Source organism: Danio rerio, chromosome 18, assembly GCF_049306965.1.
Source record: "Danio rerio strain Tuebingen ecotype United States chromosome 18, GRCz12tu, whole genome shotgun sequence".
Lineage (NCBI taxonomy): Eukaryota > Metazoa > Chordata > Actinopteri > Cypriniformes > Danionidae > Danio > Danio rerio.
Genome location: NC_133193.1, coordinates 1,704,651 through 1,729,000, shown reverse-complemented (window position 1 = coordinate 1,729,000; position 24,350 = coordinate 1,704,651). Strand labels below are relative to the sequence as shown.

The 24,350-nt window shown below is 38.1% G+C and overlaps 1 protein-coding gene across 1 annotated transcript in view; it reads left to right on the top strand.

Annotated features, from left to right (window-relative positions):
- Nucleotides 1–24,350, top strand: part of hcn4 (hyperpolarization activated cyclic nucleotide-gated potassium channel 4) — a 140,672-nt gene that overhangs the window by 32,018 nt on the left and 84,304 nt on the right. Inside the window, exon 2 of the mRNA XM_680986.9 lies at nt 12,972–13,395. Within this exon, the coding sequence (XP_686078.4) occupies nt 12,972–13,395 (424 nt within the window). The remainder of the gene's footprint in view (nt 1–12,971; nt 13,396–24,350) is intronic.

The following is a 24,350-nucleotide window of genomic DNA, read 5'->3' as shown; positions in this document are numbered from 1 at the left end:
CACTTCAGCGAAACGGTAAAGTTTATAATCTAATGAATATGTATAAACCTCTTTAACATGATTGCATGTAGAGGCTGAATCACTGATATGTGTTGATTTTGAGTCAGGTTTATTGTATTTTCAAGATCTGAGGTGAATTATCTGCTGCTGCTTTCAGTAGTATGTCATGTAAAATGGCAGTCAAACACACAGTATTAGCATTTAACACTGAATAAAGAAAATGTGCTATATCTGAGCTGATCATGGTCAGTAAATAAAAAAATAAATAATAAAAAGCTGTTTCTGATATATAAATTCGAGGTGTTGGTTGGGACAAAATCTCCTTTTTAGTATGGAAGATATTCCTTCTATTCAGTGCTGTTGCTTTTATTTAGAAGACGGTTTAATTTACTCGCTCCAGTCCTCAATCTAGCAACCTGCACATGCATTTGTTTTGATCCAGGAGTGCAATACCTTGTTCAACCACTGGTGGTCAAACTCCCATGCTGCACCTGTTTTTAACACTTTTATGATTTGTTTTTATTTTCTTGTTCTTGTTTCTTTTATTTCCGTTTATGTAAAGCACTTTGAATTACCATTGCGGATTAAATGTGCTATATAAATAAACTAGCCTGGCCTTGCCTTGTGATATTAGTTGATAAATAGTCAAATCCAATTTCATGACTGGATTATTTTATTCCATCTGCATTTACATCACAGATTGAATAGTGTCCTTATTATAGAGGAGCTCAGGTAAAAATTACCAAGTGATGATATGACCCTTATAAAGAGATCCTGGTGATTTCTCTAGGCCAGGAGTGTCCAAAGTCTGTCCTGGAGGGCCGGTGTCCTGCTGACTTTAGCTCCAACTTGCTTCAACACACCTGCCTGGAAGTTTCTAGTACATCTAATAAGAGCTTGATTAGCTTGTTCAGGTGTGTTTGATTAGGGTTGGAGCTAAACTCTCCTGATCTAGGCTGAGTCCCCATGTCTACACACACACACACACACACACACACACACACACGTCACCAAAGTGTTCAGAGTCTCCTATAAGAGTTGAATCTCAGTCGGTTGGACAGGGTGCAAGAAAAAAGACTAATTCATAGCGGCACATTATACCGCAGCTGTCTAATATAACATGATCTAACATCCGCTCTCTCTCTTTAATGTGTGTGTCTCTGTGTGTGTGTGTGTGTGTGGCCAGATGGCTCATCCCCACTTTTGAGAGAGATCTTCCAACACACAACAAACTTGTGATCCAACAAGCACCTCAAAAACAAACAGCCGCCTTATGAACAAACACACAAGAAGAGCAAGAAAATGCATTATTCAAGAGGAGCTGCTTATTATTCATGTTTATAAATGAGCTGCTTCAGCAGAGACACGCCACATTATACACCTGAACACCGTGCGTCGCTCCGACACATCTCTGGGGTGTGTGAATGGGGTTGCTAGGGTGTGTGCTGGCTAGTTCTAGTTGTCTGAGTGGTTGCCAGGGCATTTTTGTGCGGTTGGGACTTTTTTGATCATTGTTTTATGGTTGCTAGGGTATGGTCTGATTTCACGCAGCTGCCATTTTAAACTGCGAAATCTTGGCTGTGGTGGGAAGACACGGATTGGAATAGTCAAGGTTTTAAAAACGCCAACATTTTTCCGTAATACCGTTTAGAAGGTGTGCCATGGTTTCCGCTACATTCATTCTGTCATGACGGGGCACCACACCAAAATTCATACCGTCATGGCTACATTACAGCTTCCCATTCAAAACATTCAGTCGTTGTTGTTGTTGTTGTTGTTGTTTCTAATAACAAGTTATAAATTGCACCAAAACGCATTAAAAGGTAAGTGAATTATAACAGCGCAGGCTTTTCAGTAACTGTAGTAGTGCTGTGCGCTATTTGTTTAACACTTTAAGTGGTGACGTGCTGACTGACTGACAGGTGCGCGATGCGTGAGGCCAGCAAACACGACATGGCTTTTAGTTAGGATGAACACAGTTTCCATAATTATACTTTATTTATAGATAAAGGTCTGTGGTTCTGCATATAATTGGTGGATTGGCCATGGTTTAGGGATGGTCGTTTTGGTTAATTTTGCCAACCAATAACTGCCGATCGTTAACCAAATATTAACCGTTAACTGGTCAGATTATTCATTCATTTTTTTCTTTTTAGGTTAGTTCCTTTATTAATCTGGGGTCGCAACAGTGGAATGAACCGCCAACCTATCTAGCACTTTTTACACAGCGATGCTCTTTCAGCTGCAACCCATCACTGAGAAAGGGGTCAGATTAATATTAAATTATTATGTGATAAAAAATAAAATTGACGTGTCTATTTAGCGTCTGACACCTTAATAGGTCACACTTTACAATAAGGTTCATTAGTTCATGTTAGTTAATGCAATAACTAGTGAACCTTATTGTAAAATGTTATCAATTAATATAATGCTTTTTTAAAATACTGATTTATTTTAACATGCGAACAGCAGCCTAAAAACATAGCAGAATATCTTCACACACCTGCCGTGTGAAGAAAAACTGAATAAACTAAATAAAAAGAATAAAATAAATAGGCCTGTCCTAGATATTTTTCACTTAAATGACAAATTTAGATTACAAAGCGAAAACACTGACTGTTGTTTTTGAAGATCTGGCGTAGGCTGTTTTTTCTAGTCATTTGTTTTTTTTCTTCCGTCAAATAAAAATATCAGACTTTATACTTTAAATCAATTGATCTACAGAAAATCTGCATTTAATTAATGCTCCGCTGTTATTCTGATATCACAAGTCTCTGTCAAATTTTTAATAGTTAAAATTTTTTTTTTTTGTGACTTTTCCAAATAACCAGAGCGCTAGAACTCACCAATCTGCTTTAGACTTTGTATAATATATATACAATTCAGTAATAACTGAAACAAACACAAAGCACGAGCTCACGTTTGTCACTTCAGGTCAGAATAACTCATGTGAAATCGAGTGCCATATAGCAGCGGTGAGGAGATTGTAAATAAAAAAGGATGTTGAGAGGCGCTTTTTGGTTTGTTTTTTGTGCATCCCTTTACATAAAAGCTCAGATCTGATTATCATACCTTGTTTCGTTTACAGAGTTTGAGGTATACTGTGTCATTATTATTCACACCTTACAGATGTTGATCTGAACAATCAAAGCAAACTTTAAGTTCACCATTGCACACACTGTGTAACGTTGAATTTATCAAGTTTAAGAGCCTCTTTAACACTTGTTTATTTTGTTATGGAGAGATCAGATATTGTGTTTAAATATTTTTGTTTCTGACTATTAAAACTATTTGCCAGTAATGTTGGTAAATTAAAACAAAGTGGTTAAATAAAAAATTCCTAATATTCTTAAATGCATTGTTGAAAAATGTTCAATAATTATCGATATCGAATGATATGAAACATGATATCGTGATAATTCTTTTTGCAATATCACTCAGCCCTAATTATTAATCTTATAAAAGTGAAACTGTGTGTTTTACAACAGTTATTTGACATCTGTAGCGTAGATCTGTGAATATCTTTGTGTCAACACTCCACAATTGTGATTGTGAATTTTTGGTAAAATTACTGTAATGCAGTCACTGTAGTAAATGTACAGTGGATAAAACAACATACACTCGCACATATATTCACTCTACTACTTTGTTCATGCATGGCTGGAGTGCGTGCGTGCGTGCGTGTGTGTGTGTGTGTGTATGTGTGTGTGTGAAAAAGGGGAGAGGGAGGCTTATCTTGTAGCTGAAGGCACTTTAAAGGTGAAAACATGTCATAGACGTCCTCTTAGGGAACAGGACTCTCTCTCTCTCTCTCTCTCTCTCTCTCTCTCTCTCTCCATAGTGGACAAGAGAAATGTCATGGAGGAGCATCTTGGGTTTCTTCTTTTCTTTCTTTTAATAGATATTCTCTCTCCATTCATCTTCAGTCTTTCTCCATGTTTTCAATAGTTTTTGCACAGATGAACTGGTGAATCTCTAGGATTCAGAACAATTTAGATGTTTATTTTTGATTTTTGTAAATAAAAAAATGAAGGATTTCAGGAGTTCACACTTAGCTGATGGTTGATTAGAAAGCGTGTTTGGCATGTGCGTGTCCAAAAACCATTGTTAGCCAACTGAGGTCGCAAGTTTCATCGTTGCAAACATAGTTTGTTAATTTGTTGTTTTCCAAATCCTTCATTCCAACGAACATTCGCAAACTGCATTGCAAACTTGTACGCTTGCAACTACACGTCTAGAGCTGTAGTTAGAAGCATAGTTCCTGGCTGTGTTCTATTCCCACATACCCCCCATACGCCCTATTCCTTTAGAACATTCTAACACTTAAACTTGGAATGATTAAAACAAATACATTAAGGTCATCTCTCTTAGGTGTAATTTGCTTTTCAAGTATCTTCATATTGACAATTGCGTTCCCTTCATAGTGCATTATGGGCGTTTTACATTATACCGATTATAACGATTGATCTGCGACAGAGAAACTACAGTTTTGCGAAACACTCCTTATTACATCGTTCTTTTCCTAAATATGCATTGTATTTTGATGGTTATAAGATCCTCGAGTCTGGGGCTCCCTCTCGTTTACAGGGTGAGAGGGGGGTTTGAGCTCAGGTAGATCTTGAGAACTCTCCCACTTATTTATGGCTAATGACAAATTAGGGATTGCTATGGAGAGATATGCTGCTGATTAAGAGCTCACCTATGGTGCCAATTTGGATTAGTTAATTCGCTTATCTTATCGCGTGCCTTTGGATGGTGGAACGGAGCTGGGGGAAACCCATGCGAGGGAGGGAACAGGGAGAACATGGCCTGGTTAGGATTTGAACCAGTGACATTCTTGCCATGAGGCAACATTGCTAACCAACAGGCCACCATGCCATCCAATATACATAAAAAAGGGAGGAGTAGGGGGTTCAGTGGTCAGCACTTTGGCCTCACAACAAAAAGGTCGCTGGTTCGAGTCCCAGCTGGCTCAGTTGGCATTTCTGTGTGGAGTTTGCATGTTCTCCCCATGTTGGTGTGGCTTTCCTCCGGGTGCTCCGGTTTTTCCCACAGTCCAAACACATGCACTATAGGGGAATTGATAAACTAAATTGGTGCGTGTGTGTGTGTGTCTGTGTGTGTCTGTGTGTGTCTGTGTGTGTGTGTGTGTGTGTGTGTGTCTGTGTGTCTTTGTGTGTGTCTGTGTGTGTGTGTGTGTGTAAATAAATGTGTGTATGGGTGTTTCCCAGAACTGAGATCCAGCTAAAAGTGCATCTGCTGTGTAAAACAAATGCTGGAATAGTTGGCGGTTCATTCCGTTGTGGAAAATGACTGACACAGAATTATTATAATAAGCAGAATTCCCCTTTAAAAGTACTTGGTGATTTCCAAACAGTGATCTAGAACCTGTTTGAAGTCATTCTTTCTGTTTAGCTGCTGCTACAAACTTACACTACAAAACTTCACCTTTGCAGAATATAATTTCCTCTCTCTTTCCTTTTGATTTCATGGAAATTGTGTCTTGTTGTTGACAGCCTTGGTGAGACTCAGCCGAGCGCTCTGTGTGGTACTGTTGTCTTCTTCCTCTTGTTTTCTTCTCTCTCTGCATGTGTGGGGAATTCACAGTCTAACGTCAGAGAAACGTCGTGTGCCGGGAGAGAGCACAACCACTGTAAATACTAGATGGAGTCTATTTCTGTCTGGGAACATGAGATTGACTGTTAACTGCACACACGTACTCAAACACACACACACACACACACATGCTGTATTTATGGAGCGGTGCTTCTGCATGCAGGGGTCTCTATTCATAATAAAACAGGCCAGATCTCTGCCTGCTAGTTAAAATATTCTCCATCACAACATCGTGTTCACAGACATGCACAAAACATGTTGTATGACTTCACTGGGCTGTAACAAGCTTCTCATTTGATCTCTTAATCAGAAAACTTTCTGCCTGTCAGTGTTTTGAGTTTGTTTAACAGTCATTGACTACGTTTACATAAACATCGAATTATTTGCCTAAATCTAAATAAGTCAACAATATGATTAAGGTGTTTACCCGAGTGGCTTTTTGAATGTTCTTTTCATGAGCCTGTTTTACATGTTCTAGCACATAGATCAAAACGTCTTTGCGTCACCACAATATCCACATTTCCTCTGGATTTTCTTGTATTTTTGGGTGTTTTATGCTTAATTTGTTGACTTTAAGCACAGTTTGGCACTTTCACTTTCATTCTGGAACATGTTATTCATGCATTGTGACAAACTGAGGCATTGGATGTAAGTATGCAAAACTCCACTTAACTGAAAGCCATCTCTCCAGAAAACAACAGTGCCATTATTCAGCTCATTTCAGTGGAGTGTTGATTTAGTTTAGTTTAATAATAGCTGTATTGAAGAGTTCATTAAACAAGTGACGAGGAACTAATAACTGTTCATTTACTGCACAATCATTCAGTCCTTTTGGATTTTATGCCTGTTTTGTTTCTTGATGAAGAGTCTTGAGTTTTGTTCTATGAAGACTTTAACTGGGTCATCTGGACCTGATGAAGCCGTCAGAATGAGCAGAGACAGAGAAAATGGCAAATGAACATTCATTCTTTCAATAATTCCTTATTCATCAGAGCTCGCCACAGCGGAATGAACCGTCAACTTATCCAGCACGTTTTCACGCAGCGGATGCCCTTCCAGCAGCATCCCATCTCTGGGAAACATCCACACACTTATTCATACACTACGGACAATTTAGCCTACCCAATTCACCTGTACCGCATGTGTTTGGACTGTGATGGAAACCGGAGCACCCGGAGGAAACCCATGTGAACGCATGGAGAACATGCAAACTCCACACAGATACACCAACTGAGCCGACCCGAGGTTTGAACCAGTGACCGTCTTGCTGTGAGGCGACAGCATTTCCTACTGCGCCACTGCGTCGCCTGATATTGAACAGAAATAGTGAATTCTGATGAGACATTAGCTTGCGTGTGTGTGCATGTGCACGCATGCTGGGAAACACTGAGACTGATGAACAAATGTTATATTTGTTGAGTGTGTGTGTGTGTGTGTGTATGTGTGAGAGATGTTCTCCTGGGTTTTAATCCTCAGCTGAAGCGAACAGTGTCAGAAACATCACACTAAATATAACACACACTCCTGACAGACATCGAAACCGCTGGATTCCCCCAGTACTTTGAAGATTTCCAATTACTGTCAGTGTTTTCTCTCTCTTTCTGTGTGTGTGTGTGTGTGTGCGCGCGCCCAGGCATTTGTGTCTTTAAAAATTCTTTCTTTTAAATGGCCTAAAATTGTGTTTGTGCAGTTTGTGTGTGTGTGTGTGTGTGTGTGTGTGTGTGTGTGTGTGTGTTTACATTTTGGTGTGTGCATGTAAATTTGTTTGCACGTGTATGTGTGTGCGCGCATTTGTCTGAGTGTGTGTGTACTATTTTTTTTTGGGTGGCTATTGTTAAAATGTAGAGATTTTTGCTGTGTGTGTGTGTGTGTGTGCATTTGTGTGTGAGTGTACTAATTTTTTGACCTTTTGTTAAAATGTGGGGACTAGTGTGTGTTTGTGTGTGTATACATTTTAGGTGTGTTGGTGTAGATTTGTTTGTGTGTGCGCGCAGTATGCATGTAGGTGCATGTATATGTGTGTGCGCGTTTGTTTATAGCTGCGTCCCAAATCGTTTACTTATGCACTATTCTAAGCCATTTTGTAGTATAAATAGTGTCAGTAGTGCGTTCACAGTGAAAACTCTAAAAATAATAAGTGCACTTTAATTACTCGGATGATGCACTCATTCAGCCGCTAAAATTGTGTAATGATGGACACTTCACACACTCAACGGCCGCAGGTTTGCTCACGTAGTGGAAGGGGCGGAGCTATCGGGTGCACATGTTGAATAACTTTATTTATTTTGGATGGTGAAAGCAAAATTCTCCTACCAGAGTGATTATAGCGCCTCCCGATGGTGAATGCGGCAATACTCATGTCAGGTATTATTTGATAATTTGGTCATTTATTTCACTGATTTGGCCACCGTCAAACGTCATCAGGGAAACGGTTTGAATTTCAGCTTAGTAAAAAAACATTAGTGTGCCATTTGGGACAACACTACATACATGTACTATGCTGTTGAGTGTGTAAGTGCATGAGTGCATAGTGTGCCATTTTGGCTTATGTGTGTGTGTGTGTGTTTTTGGGGAGGCTATTGTTAAAATGTGGAGATTTTTAGCAGTTTGTGTGTGTGTGTGTGTACAATTAGCTGTAGATTTTTGTATATGTGTGTGTGTGTTTGGACTGTGAGGGAAATCGGAGCACCCTGAGGAAACCCACACCAACATTGGGAGAACATGCAAACTCCACACAGACACAACAACTGACCCAGCTGGGCTTGAACCAGCGACCTTCTTGCTGCGAGACCACAGTGCTAACCACTGATCCACCGTGCCACCCTGCTTGTAAAAGTAGTGATGTGCAATGTTTACTGTGATTTCGGTGAGCTCAGGCCTGATGCTCCTGAACTATTTCTCTAGTAGTTTCTCTTGTTCTGTCTGTTAAAACAATGTTGGGAAATCTCCACAAACACGAGCAAATCGAAGCACTTTGGTTTACTCTGCTTTAAATTGGCTTTCACACTGACTATGGATTTTTATGGGCTGCCTAAACTTGTGGTGGTAAATCAAGCAGAACCAGACAAACCGTTCCCAACGCTGACCTTCTCTCTTAATGCAGTCTATAGAGCCGCGAGGATATATCGCCAACAACACAGCCAATCTAGATTCAATTACCAACTGGGCCAAGAGGGCAATTTATAACTAAACACACACACACACTCGTGTAGATGCTCCTGAGGATGCGAGAGGTCGAGCCGCATGCATTAAACTCCTGTGTTTACCGTGGAGAAACACTGAGGGATTCAGCATCATGACTTTCTAAACATAATTCAGAGCTGAAATCTCCAGCGTGTCCTGCTTTTCGCTCATAAGCCGAGATACAGAGAACAGAATTTAAATGTATTGCTGAAATGAGCTTCCTCAGTCACAAAGGTGTGTGTGTGTGTGTGTGTGTGTGTGTGTGCATTTGCATTATGAATAATTACGCATCATAATTATGTGCGGTGTTTTATGGGATTTGTTTGAGCTCATGAAATGCTGATTTCATACAGGCCTGAAAGATGCACTCTTTTCGTCTGAGCTGTTCTTGGTTAGTTTGTTTTCCTGTACAAATATCTGAACGTTCTTGAGTCAATTTGAGAGCCAAATCTGGTTAAGATTTAAAGTTCTGTACTGAAAAATGTATAAGTAATCAATTAAGAATTAAAGGGGTGGTCCAGGATGTAGTTTTAAGGCTTAGTTGTGTTTAATAGATGCAAAGCAATCTGTGCTCATGTTTCACTTAAAGGAAATCGCGTTATTTTTTCATATATCTCACTTTGATTATATACAGCTACTCAGCTAACATGAAAACAATATATATAGGATATATACATCCTCTTAAAGGCCCTTTACTTTCCGTAACAAGTGCTTGTGCACGGGAGTTTTTTTTTCTTTTTCTCTGATGCTCGGATTAAGTTGTTTTCTGTAATATATCGTGACAGAAGAATAAAGCACAAGATGTGGGATGCTACCTGTGTGAGCCTTGATTTATCTTTCTGCTGCTACACAATCAGGTGACCTCTCCTGTATTTTTTTAACTTAACGCGTTACACGACGTCTTTCACATGTATCCGGAATATGCAGGTGTAAGTAATAGGAATCATCCACAAATCTTTTGTGACTTCATTAGCTGAGATGTGAAATGCACAAAGAAGTCGCGCACACACATAGAGACACGAACATGCTGGTGGAGTGTGTGTGTGTGTGTGTTTACAGCAGTTTGACTGATAAATATGAGTTTGTAGCTCAATCATTTGCCCGCAAAACAGCATTTCGCATTGTTTACATCGTTGCTACAGCAAACCGTTAACGCTAGACACTGAACATGTCATGATCAATTTGAACAAATAAAAACACTTACAGGTTGTAGCTCACAGCTTCTGTTTTGAGGAGATTTTAGCCAAATCCAGCACTGAACTGGGAGAGATTCTGGAGCTGTTTTGTCAAATCATGCTTGCTCTGTATTTGATAATTCTTTGGAACATAATTAATATTGAACTGTAAGCACTTCTGTCTTTTTATCGTGTCCTTTGGAAGCCCAAATACAGAAACAGACGAAGCTCTGTGGAAACAGCCGTGTTTAGACGCATTTTAGCTTCATGCTATAACGTTACAGCGCATCTGGCCACGGCTGCGCAGTGTGTGCACAATAAACGAACCTTTGTGATGTCACAGGTGGGTGGAAGTATTTTTCGTAGTCCCCAAAATTCGTTCATTGTAGGCTTTGCTAAGCTAACTATGTAAAAATCAAGGTCTCCCTTTGCATTGAACTTTTTACATTCAGAGGTGTTGTTTGTTCACACAGCTACATTACACATCAACCAAAGTTCAAAATATGATATCATCGTGGACCACCCCTTTAAACTTTTTATTAAATTACTTAACTGACATTAACTGAGAAAATGTCTTGTCATTTCAGTCTTTCCTGCCTTTGGTAATTGTTTGTAAACGTTCTTGGCAAATTCAGAGTGATCTTGTTTCTTTGCCTAATTATTTGTTTTGTAGTACAACTCAGTTGAGATGCTGCACGCCAACCAGTTTATGCGACGCTAAAACCAGCATCCAAAATAACTTTATACTGGGAACAAGTAATGGAATCTTCTTAACTGGTGAAATCTGTTCTTAACCTTCGGTCACCAGATAAACCAGCTAAGCTGATCTGATGTGTTTTACAACAGTGCTTTATTCCTGATGCGTATGCTTTACTGCTTGTGTGTAAATAAATGACCACATGCTGATGTCCTTAACAAGAGTTTCTGCTTATAGTCTGACTGTAAAAGGCTACATTATGCAGATTGAGTCAGTTTAAGAAAACCTTTGCTGACTGAAGATTTTGAAACTGCCAAAAAGGGATTATTGTTTGTTTATTTGTTTGTTTGAAACCTTTACATTTGAGCTTGATTTAAGCCAATTAAATTTAAATAATAAAATAAAAATATTTCAGTTTAATATCAAGGCTATTCTATAAAAATAAAGCCAATTTATGCATAATAATGAAAGTACATATCTTAAAAACTAACAAAACAAAGTTTTTTAATGCTCTTGCCATTTTCTTTTCTTTTTTTTGAGGGGAAAAATTAACTTAATTTGGCCATTTGAACTCTTAAAAGTTTATTAAACTGATTATATTTTTACTAAATAACATAATTTATGTATTCATTTATTTATTCATTCATTTATTCATTTCCTTTTGTGCTTGGTCCCTTTATTAATTTGGGGTTGCCACAATGAAATGAACTGCCACATTATCCAGCATATGTTTATGTATATTAATTAAGTTTTAGTTTCTTATTTACTAACAGTTAATAAATAAAGAATAGTTACAACTTTAGGGTGCTTTCACACCTACACTTTTGTTTCGGAACGTGTCTCGTTTGCCCAGTTAGCGCGGTTCGTTTGGCATATGTGAACAGGGCAATCGCGCTCTGTTCCGCGCCAAAGTAATCGCTCCGAGATCACTTGAATGAGGTGGTCTCCGCTCGATTGAAACAAACCCTGGAGCGGTTCGATTGCAGTGAGAAAGCGATCTAATCCGAGCGCGGTTATATCACAGTGTTTATGGATATGTAATAGGCATACGGCTATATGAAGAGAGAATTATGAGTAGAGCGGGAAGTTTCACGAGTCTCCGGATGCCCGCAAACGAGTGATGATCTCGCGGTGATCTTGCGTCTTCCTCCCGGTCATCAAATAGGCATCGTCACGCACCCTTCTCACCCCTCCCCACCGCGTCTCTCCTCAGACACGTCGCGCGCGCACCCTGTCAATCACCACCAAACCACCACTTCTCCTGACAGCTGAGCGGGACGCTGCAAAATAAACCCTGACACTCTGACCAATGTGAGGAGAGTTTACTCGCACGTGACTTGTTTTAGCTCTTTTGGTCTGATTAGAAACTTTGCAGTGTGAAAGTGAACCGCTCCAAGAGCAAAGAGCAACACTGTAACAATTGTAATCTCTGTTTCAGAACAACTGAATCCATTCACAGGTGTGAACGCAGCCTTAGAATAGCATCCCAATAGCATATATAAACTATTAACTCATACTTAACAAGTCTTTAGTAAGTGATTTTCCAACAGCTTGTTCATGATCTATTACTAATTTATTAGGTATAGATTTAAATCATTAAAATACAGTTAAAAAGTAATTTATAATTGTTTGTAAGCTGAAAAAAAAATTGTAAGTTTTCTATTGGCTGTCTATAAGGCACAGTTGTAATTCAATTCAATTCAGTTCAGCTTTATTTGTATAGCGCTTTTACAATGTAGATTGTGTCAAAGCAGCTTCACATAAATGGTCATAGTAACTGGAATGGTGTGGTTCAGTAACTGGAACAGTGTGGTTCAGGTTTTAGTGTTTAAGTTCAGTTCAGTTCAGTTTAGCTCAGTTCAGTGTGATTTAATCATTACTGAGAGTTCAAACACTGAAGAGCCAATTCATCGATGCGTAGCTCTACCAATCCTGAACCATGCGAGGCAGTGGCGACAGCGGAGAGGGAAAAAAAACTTCACCTGATGGGAGTGAAGAAAAAAAACCTTGAGAGAACCAGACTCAGTTGGGCACGACCATTTTAATTTCTCCGCTGGCCAAAAGTCTTGTGCAGAACTTCATTCGCCGTGGTTTAGGCTGGAAGTTGTAAATAATAAACAAACGATTAACTTTTATTTAACAAGTCATTCATAACTCATTAACTAACAGTTTATTAATGATCTTTAAACTAGTTGTAACGGATAGTTTTTCTAAATTGTTACCCACCATTTAAGACTTGTGACTTACTCTTGCCTCTGCTAAATAATACAGTTGCTGGTTTGCTGTTGTACTTTCTGCAGGTTTTACTGGGATCTGACTATGCTGCTCCTGATGGTGGGCAATCTAATCATCATCCCGGTCGGCATCACCTTCTTTAAAGATGAGCACACGCCGCCGTGGATCGTCTTTAACGTGGTCTCCGACACTTTCTTCCTGATGGATCTGGTGCTGAACTTCCGCACGGGGATCGTAAAGGAGGACAACGCAGAAATCATCCTGGACCCTCAGCAGATCAAGATCAAGTATCTGCGCTCGTGGTTCGTGGTGGACTTCATCTCCTCCATTCCCGTGGACTATATCTTCCTCATAGTGGAGACGCGCATCGATTCGGATTTCTACAAGACGGCGCGAGCTCTGCGGATCGTCAGATTCACTAAAATCCTCAGTCTGCTGCGGCTGCTGCGGCTCTCGCGCCTCATACGATACATCCACCAGTGGGAGGAGGTCAGTACACACACAACAATTTTACATCTGGTATACAGGGGGTTAATAATTCAGGAGGGCTAATAATTCTGATTAACAGTATACTGTATGAGGATCATGTGATGCTGAGGGACTCGCATTAGTATTTTTTTTCATTGTGCGAGAGATTTAAAACTTGACACAGTTTTTTCATACACCTGTGAATTTTATTTAATTATTATTATTATTATATTCATGACCATTAATTCAGCAACATATTGATACATTTATTATTATTATTATTATTATTATTATTAATATTATTATCATGGCCATTAATTCAGCAGCATATCAACACATTTATTATTTTTATTATTATTATTATCATTATTATTATTATTATTATTATTATCATGGTCATTAATTCAGCAGCATATTAACACATTTATTATTATTATTATTATTATTATTATTATTATTATTATCATGGCCATTAATTCAGCAGCATATTAACACATTTATTATTATTATTATTATTATTATTATTATTATTATTATATTATTATCATGGTCATTAATTCAGCAGCATATTAACACATTTATTATTATTATTATTATTATTATTATTATATTATTATCATGGTCATTAATTCAGCAGCATATTAACACATTTATTATTATTATTATTATTTTATTTTTGAAATTTTTTTATTATATTATTATATAAAATATTGTTATATTTAATACATTAAAATAATAATAATAATAATAATAATAATAATAATAATAATGCTGAATTAATGGTCATGAATATAATAATAATAATCATCATCATAATCATCATATTTCATTGTTGTTATTATTAACTTTGTTATTGTTTTATTATTATTGAATATATTGTATAAGTATAATTATTATTATTAATGGTAGTAGTAGTATTAGTAGTACCATTAATATTATTGACTAGATTGTGTACCTATTATTATTATTAGTATTATTATTATTATTATTATTATATGTGCAGTATGTAAGTTTGACACCTAGTGGTTGAACAAGGTATTGCAGTCCTGGATCAACACATTTTCACTCAGCTCCTCCCTCTCACGAGTCCACAAGCGCAGGTTGCCAGATTGGTGGCTGATTTGAACCGTTTTCTAACCAAAAGCAAATGCACGCAATAGAAGGAATATTTTCCATACTAAAAGGAGTTTTGTCCTAAGCAACACCTGAAATTTATATTTTAGAAGTGGCTTCTCTTTCTCACAGCTGAACAACAGAAAACTGACAATGATCAGCTCAGGTGCAGCTCCTGTGCTTTATTCAGTGTTAAATGCCAATGATTTGAGTTTAAATGCCATTTTACAGGACATTTATTGCCATACTACTGAAAGCAGCAGCAGATAGTTCTGCTCAGCTCTGGAAAATAAAATAAACCGTCTGAAACTGACTCAGTGCAAACCAATACATATCAGTGATACAGCCTCCACATTAAATAATGTTAAAGAGGTTTTATATGTATTAATTAGACTATAAGCCTTACCATAGTTCTGGAGTGCAGTGAGTGCACTATTCTGTGCTTCTGAATGGCTGTATTTACATTTCTGTCCTGTTTTTCTAGTGCAAACAGGCAAATTTATCACTGCAAATCCCGTCATGTAGCGTGTTGTTAGGACACAGGGATACAATGTAACCTGCTCACCTAATGTTAACGCTTGTACTATTTATATTACTTGCTTATTAATAACCACCTCATGTGGAACTCTGAATCTGCGTCTCATATCAGAGTCTGCTACTGTCCACCAGAGGTCGCATTTCGGTCATGGACGGCTTTGAGAGCCTTCCTGACTGAATAAATGAAATACGCTGTTTTCCACCAAGGCAACCCGGGGTGCTGAAATATAATATAAAAAAAACCAAAACAAAGACAGCCGTTCTGGCACGTAACACACATTTTCAAAAGTGGGTTTCAAAGTGTGCACAATATCTGACTTTAGCATTGTTTTTCACATTAACAAGAATGTTCACTGAGCATGTTTCTGAAATATCTGCAAACATATGATGGTGTTTCATGCTTTAGAAGAGGCAAAAACTGACATACAGCAGCTTTACTGTTGTTATTATTATTAGTAGTATTAGTAGGATAGTGGGGAGCTATTCTTTGAATAACTAACTTTATTAATGCATAGTGAACGAAAGTCTTAGTTTGGTTTAAGAATAAAGATTTCTCCTGTAATTTTCAAGTAGAAATACAAGCACCGATACCATAGCAATGGCTTGTATAATAAAATATAATATGGCTCATATAATAAAGATTTTTTTAAATGTTTCAGATGCAGTATATCTGCAAATTTAAGCATATGTTTTCATGAAACTAGTGAGATTTGCATTGGTGTCTGGTTAATATCCTGAGTGTGTTTTTTCTGAAATCACAGGCCGAGTGCAGCATATGTCACATGACTCTCATTTGCAGGCAGTCTGGAAGCTTTGGCAGAAATCGAAGTGTTGAGTCTTGCATGTATCAATTACTGAATATTTCAAAGTAGAGTGCTAACATTAGCCTGTAATTTTCCCTCATCCTCTGGAGGATCGGTTTGGTTGCTGATTAAAGCGCTGATGAGAAGCGTCTCTCTCTGCATCAGTGGGTGAACGGGTGAACAGGGTCTGAGAGGTGAACGGGGAGAAGCGAATCTGAGAAACGCAGCTGGTGCCTCATTTAGTCACTCTACATACACTTTTCCATAACATCACATCGCAAATTGAGCGAACCTTATTAGACCTGTGCAAAACATGTCAGAAATGTAAGAGACATCAATAAACCTGCATGTTTGACTAACTGGATTGTGACACTAGTATTCAGAGCAGTGTTTAAGCTAATGTTTGCATTGCGATGCATTACTAATATGTTCAGTTTAAACTTTATTAGGATTGCATTTTCATAATATATGTTCCAAAGCTGCTTTACAAAAGGAGCATGCTTTTACATTACAGTCAAAATCAGAATATGTACATAAATTATTCATAAATTAGCATTTTTCTGTATTTTTTGATTTCTGTTTATAATTTTTCCTCACTTATTTTTGCTATTCAATTGCATAATGCAACATTAATCTTTCTTTAAACAGCTTTTAATCTTAAAAAGTTGTACAAAGTGACTTATGGACATTTTTTAATAGTTTAAAATGACTCGCTGCAGAATTGAATGTGCACCTAAACTCTCCTGTTTACTCCAAAACCTTTGGTCACTCATGCCAATGCCAAACACTGGTTTCAATGGTGCCAGCAGCAAAAATCTTGGACTGTGGACAATGTGAAACATTTATTGTTCTTTGAGTCCATCTTCACTGTCTTTCCCATTTGAGAGAGTTATGGTGTGGAGAAACCCCGAATAAGCATAGTAGCCAGACTGACTGTCACTGCACAGAGTGAAGCTGGGAAGATTTGTTAACAGTACTTTAGACGTATTATGAATATGATTTATGAATCACTTGCAGTACAGTACAACAATATTTAAATATATTTGAATGGGATAGCCCCTTGAGATGAATCATCTCATTTTCGAGGGGGTCCCTAAAAAGTTCAGAAATCAAACAGAGTACAACACATCATACCGTACATACAACTAACAAAACAAACAAACAAGCAGCACACTCCACCTGAAACACTTCCCACAATCTGAAGCCTAAATAAACAAAAACATATAATCGAAAGTAGAATTTGTTATACAAATAAATGATAAACATTTAATTTGGAGCCAATATTAATAACATTCGCAAGTTCATTCATTCATTTTCGTGTTGGCTTAGTCCCTTTATTAATCCGGGGTCGCCACAGCGGAATGAACCGCCAACTTATCCAGCAAGTTTTTTTTTTATGCAGCGGATGCCCTTCCAGCCGCAACCCATCTCTGGGAAACATCCACACACACACATTCACACACATACACTACGGACAATTAAGCCTACCCAATTTACCTGTACCGCATGTCTTTGGACTGTGGGGGAAACCAGAGCACCCGGAGGAAACCCACGTGAAGGCAGGGAGAACATGCAAACTCCACACAGAAACGCCAACTGAGCCGAGGTTCGAACCAGCGACCTTCTTGCTGTGAGGTGACAGCACTACCTACTGCGCCACTGCCTCGCCCCATTCGCAAGTTGTTTCCAAAAAAATAAAAAATAAATTAGCCCTGAAAAGACTGAGTGATTTAATTGATCTAAAAAAGGAAGGGAGATTGTTCCAGTCGGAAGGAGCTTTTTATCGAAAGGACCTACGGCCACTTTCTATATAAATTCTGGGAGCAAAAATAAATAAATATTTCAGTTGCATATGACGAAACCAATTTGATGGAACAAAAAACTGCTTTAAATAGGAGGGGAAACTGAAATAAACAGATTTAACTGAAACAAATACCAATGATACTGTCTGCAGAACTTCAGTTGAAGAGATTCATATAATACAGTGTGATGAGTTCTATAAGGACATCTTAAAACAAATCGACACAGAGAATTGAAAACAGTATTTAAAGGTTTTACATTAATATCAGAGGTATTGTTGTAGATAATCCTAATTGAGGGCTTCTGGGAGAGAGAACTCAATAAATGTATTGATCGGGAGACCGTCTGGGTGAACTGTTTTGTAACTTAAAAAAGACTAGCTCACCAAATGATGCAATCTTAATTAATTTATAAGACTTATGATGCCCCCTGTCTGTTATTTAAAAAGAAAGCCGGACCGTTTTTGGCATTTGCATAAAAACTTACTTGTGATTTATTTATTTTTATTTTTTTTTTTTGCAATGTCACCCAGCCCTATATTCAATTCAGTTTGTTTCACTCCATTTTTATTTGTATAGCGCTTTTACAATGTAGATTGTGTTAAAGCAGCTTCACGTAGAAGATCATAGTAAATTGAAAACAGTGTAGTTCAGTTAAATGTGTTTTAATATTTACTGTTGAGAGTCCAAACACTGAAGAGTAATCAAATCAAACCACTTTTATTGTCACATCATCAGCAGCACGTGTGCTATGATGAGTGAAAAGCTTGGGTGCTGGCTCCTGACAGTGCAAATACAACAACAGTGCAAAATACAACAGCATACCCCCAAAAAAAAATCCATCGATGTGCAGCGCTACAAGTTCCGAAGTATGCAACCCAATGGCAACAGCGGCGAGGAAAAAACTTCTCCAATGGGTGAAAGTGAAGGAAAAAAAGCCAGGCTCAGTTGGGCACAACCATTTCTCAAATGGCAAATTGTCTTGTGGAGAGCTGCAGTCTAGGCGCCGCAGGCTGGAGAACGCAGGACGTCTGCGAAGACTCTGCGTTTCCTGGAGTCTCACAGGAATCAGTCTCAGGCTCTCCACTCCCCCATGACCACCACAGCAGCTGCTCAGGATACGGTCTGGTCCAGGATTATGGAAACCTTGGGATCAGTGGCACTGCATAATCTCTGAAAGCCTCGGGAGGAATATCCCCAGGTGGAAATAGAGAATAAAGAAAATAATTAGCGTAGCTGCAGTTCATAGTGTATATAAACGAGATGCAGAAACTTGTGTGGAGCACATTCACCTATCATACCGCTAAGTGATGCACTGAGTGTATGCTTTACTAAACAGATAGGTCTTTAATCTAGTTTTGAACTGAGAGAGTGTGTCTGAGCCTCGGACATTTTCAGGAAGGCTATTCCAGAATTTAGGAGCCATAAATGAGAAGGCTCGACCTCTTTTACTTGACTTTGCTATTCTAGGTACTGATGTGTTTCAATGCTGATTTTGAACCTATTATTGCAGTATAACGGTTTGTTGTAAAAAAATAAATGAGTGAAAAGAAGAGAAGAACCCAGCCCGGGAGACTCGAAACAAGCAGAATTCCTTTATTGAGACGTGTTGGTTAATCTGCAGTCATACAGCGTCTTTAAGATGTCCATGTGTCTGCAAGAGCCTACTAGAGGTCCGCAGTCTGCAAGTTCTTTGGCTAAACAAAGCATGCAAATTAAGAGTTGTGGTCGGCAGGGTAAACTGCTTTTTCAGGCCTGGTCTCATGTTCTGGAGACAGAAACTGCCTGTTGATCGAAAAGAGAAAACAATAGACACAACCATGCTGTAAAACTGATAATTTGCATTACTTTGGAGACAGACAGGGTTCAGGAAAACCAAGACATTTTAAGGTCCGTCACACCCTAAAAACAACTTTTCAGATATATATAGATGATATAAATTTGTATTTCCACAGGTTTTTAGCATATTTTACTTTATTTTGGGTGGATCTCTGGCTTTGTTTTACGTAGTCCAATATGAGGGACCAAGCAGTCAAGGACAACGAACACAAAGATTCCAAAAGAAAATTAATTTATTCATTAGGAACAAAATTACAAACTAAAGCGTTAAAGTAAAGTCAGATCTAGACAAATAAATGCAAATAAATGTAATCAAATCAAACGAAGAATAAAAGAAAAACAGACGTCTCTCTTCAAACACACAAACGGGACTTGTATACACAAAAGACAAGGACTAATCTATTACAAAAAGGAAACTAAACATCACAAACAAATACAAAACAACCATCAAACATAGTCAAATAATACACTTAAAATTAATTAACCAATATATAAACAAAACTAGCAATTTTAAATACTGATAATAAACAAAAATAAAGAAATAAACATTCAAACACCCCCCTCAGCCTATTTGTATTTTGGTTTGGTCAGGCAGAACAATATGTCGGCAAATGTTGCCTGCCGCTCCCTTAGAGCAGTGGTTCTTAAACTGTGGTACGTGTACCCCTAGTGGTATGCAGGCTTCCTTCTAGTGGTACATGGAGGAATGAAATATGTCATGTACATGCTACACACATTAAAAAATTTATCAAAAATGATGCATACAATATGCCATATGTGACATATAGCCTATATTTCTGAGGTAATCTGCCACGTTTTTTAACTGTGCAGAGGTGTAGCTGCTTTACTGGGCCTACTACACTACTGTATTTCAATATTGCTCATTTTGGTGGTACTTGAAGAGACAATTTTTTTCTGAGGTGGTACTTGATGAAAAAGTTTGAGAACCACTGCCTTAGAGCAACCGGACCTCCATCTGGAGCACTGAGCCACACCATCCTGGGTCCCAAAGGTAATAAAGAAATAAATGTCAATAAATCTTGTCAAAAGAACTAGAAAGTGTGCACTCCAAACTAGTAACTTATTACATGAAATAATTGAAATGAAAATAAAAATGTAAAGTGTACCAGACTATGTCTGTCATGAGTGTGTATAATCTGTAACAAATAAGAAATACTAAATTAAGAATTATAAAGTGTGTGTGTGTGTGTGTGTGTGTGTGTGTGTGTGTGTGTGTGTGTGTGTGTGTGTGTGTGTGTGTGTGTGTGTGTGTGTGTGTGTGTGTACCCATGTTTAATGTGAGGACACATTGTTGGCCATCGCATCCAAAATCTGAAATGTTCAATAAAAAAGAATAGTACAATAATAAAGATCTTGTTATAATAATATTTTATTATTATGTTATATTAATATTAGATCTTGTTTCCACTGTGTGTAATAGTTAAACCTGTATTGGTCAGCCACTAGTCATATTGATAAAGTTGAGAGTTTTTTCCATGATCTTCCAAGATCGCTATTGCAACAATACATTCTGCTCAGTCACAGTAACTATAGTGCAAAACATTCGCTTAAAGCATTAGAACATCGTGCATTAATTAAGCCGGTTCAGTTTTGAAACTGACAGAAAGAAATCTCACTCTGATAATCGCACAAACTAATGCATCCTCTTATCCTGAAGTTGTAGTTTGTCTCCTGTGTGAGTGAATCCAGTTAGTCTGCGTGTTATTAAATCAGACTCAAATGGAGGCTTAATGAGTCTCTCCTGCGATCAGCAGATGCTCTCGATGAGACGCCGCCATCAAAACAAACCTCACTTTCAGCATCCAGGGCGGTTTTCAGGCCAGCGCTGGGAGTATTAATGAAGTGCGTGTTTTTAAGAGCTCAAGCAGCCCCTTTTGCCTCATATTATGCTAATGAGCAAGCTTAACCACTCTTTGTGTGAACTTCTCAATGACCGGAGTTTGCAGCGTTCGTGTTGCTGGACCATCTGCGTTTGTTTATCGAGCCGAGGCAGGGAGTCCATCTCTATTAATATCGGCATCTGGGATTGTTCTGATTTATGGTTCGTGTCGCTTCGATTGGATGTTCAGGATGGAAAGCGTAACATCCAATATGGCGTAGGGACCCCTGAGGTTCTTCAGTGACGGTCGCTGGAGGTTTTCCCAATTCTGACTGCACAAACACTAATATATCTGTTCTGGTCTGGTTTAGAGACACACACCTGGCTATGGAGCTAGATTGGTCTCAATAACAATTCATGCAAAATGCACGATGTACACGTGGATGGCCAAACATCACATGCATCAAACCAAATATACGTGCACAAAATATTTATATATATTCACCAAAACAACTGAAGTGCACACAATAAAAAAAGTATCAGTATATTTGCCTAATACATTTACATACTCACCGGCCACTTTATTAGGTACACCTTTCTAGTATTGCGTTGGACCCACTTTTGCCTTCAGGTCTGCCTTAATCCTTCATGGCAGAGATTCAACAAGCTACTGGAAATATTCCTCAGAGATTTTGCTCCATATTGACATGATAGCATCACACAGTTGCTGCAGATTTGTCCGTTGCACATCCATGATGCCAATCTCCCGTTCCACCACATCCCAAAGCTGCTCTATTGGATTGAGCTCTGGTGACTGTGGAGGCCATTTGAGTACAGTGAACTCATCGTCATGTTCAAGAAACCAGTCTGAGATGATTGAGCTTTATGACATGCTGCGTTATCCTGCTGGAAGTAGCCATCAGAAGATGGAGACACTGTGCTCATAAAGGGATGGACATGGTCAGCAGCAATACTCAGGTAGGCTGTGGCGCTGATGCTCAATTGGTACTAATGGACCCAAAGAAAATCTCCCCCACACCATTACACCACCACCACCAGCCTGAACCGCTGATACAAGGCAGGATGGATCCATGCTTTCATGTTGTTGAGGCCAAATTCTGACCCGACCATCCGAAAGTGTCAGCAGAAATGGAGACTCATCAGAGCAGCAACGTTTCTCCAATCTTCTATTGTCCAGTTTTGGTGAGTCTGTGTGAATTGTAGCCTCAGTTTCCTGTTCTTAGCTGACAGGAGCGGCACCCGGTGTGCTCTTCTGCTGCTGTAGCCCATCCGCCTCAAGGTTGGACGTGTTGTGTGTTCAGAGATGCTCTTCGGCAGACCTCGGTTGTAACGAGTGCTTATTTGAGTTACTGTTGCCTTTCTATCCGCTGGAACCAGTCTGGCCATTCTCCTCTGACCTCTGGCATCAACAAGGCATTTGCGCCCACAGTGCAGGGCCGGTGAGTGCACATAACAGTACGTTCTTTGTTTTTTAGCTCCTAGAATGAGATAAAGTCTGTCCAGGATGGAGGAGCAGCAAATTAGGGAATTAAGAATGTTTGGCACACTTAAAAGGAAAATGTGCAAATGTAAATATGCACACAGCAGGTGGGCTTGAAAACCATGTAAATAAAGAATCTACAAACACCTTCAGATTAGCAGTGCAGTAGTTGACAAACTATCCTATTACTCATAAATTTTCATTGATGTAAGCTGTATGGTGCTAAACATACTGTAAAATGTATGTGCATTTTGAATGTCCATAGTATATGTTTGAGTCTTAGCAAGAAGGTCGCTGGTTCGAGTCCCATCTGGGTCAGTTGGCATTTCTGTATGGAGTTAGCATGTTCTCCCTGTGTTGGCGTGGGTTTCCTCCAGGTGCTCCGGTTTCAATCACAGTCCAAACACAAGCGCTATAGGGGAATTGATGAACTAAACTGGCTGCATTGTATGAGTGTGTGTGAATGAGTGTGTATGGATGTTTCCAAATACTGAGTTGCAGCTGAAAGGGCATCAGCTGTGTAAAACATATGCTGGAATAGTTAGTGGTTCATTCCACTGTGGCAACCCTTGTAAAATAAGGGACTAAGCTGAAGAAAAACGAATGAATGAATGTGTGAGGCTGTATCTTCTACCTAATATTTTTCAGAAACTCGGTCTAGTATTTGTTTATTAACATGTCCTTTTACTAAATTGACTGTTTCTAATTACATGCAGGTTTTAATCTGTCAATTAGTCAATAAAATCGAAGAAAAATTGCAACCAGTAAAATAAAATATTTATATTTATTTAATTTAAATTTAACATTACTTATTACTTAAGTTTGTTTTACATAATATTAATTTATGTATTTAAATGTAGTTGAAATATATGTGTAAATAAATGTTTAATTTTTATTCAAATATATATTTATTTATTAATTGGTTTGCTGACTTGTTGACTTGCATAGTTTAAATGGCAGTTTTTTTGTTAACATTTTATTAACATATTTATAGTACATCAACAAATTATAAAACTTTATTAATTGAAACATTAAAGCATTACACAGTATCTAATTTATTTACATATAAATTTTTAATTTTTTTTATTATTGGGAGTTTTATTTTTCAAAATGTTTTAAAAAAGTTGTAAAAATGTTGTTGTGCCATTCTAAACATACTCAGATATGTATTTATATTTATAATATTTGTGAAACATGAAAAAGATTGCCCTTGCATTTGTTTTGATCCAGGAATGCAATACCTAGTTCAACCACTGGGTGTCAAACTTACATACTGCACCTTTTAGAAAAGCACATTACAAATAAAATGCATTATTATTATTGTTGTTTATTTTAACTCTAAATTCATATATTCTACAGGGTGGTTAAATGCTTGACTATGATTGGCTGATGATCATTCTAAGGTGCGCTGTTATTTTCTGATGAGCTGTAGTTCAGAAAAGTAGTTCCGGCAGGTTTTGAGCTAATTACAGCTCCATTTCTCTCCGCTGAATAATTTGAGGTATTTCACACCTAAAACAATCACATCAGAACACAACAAGAGG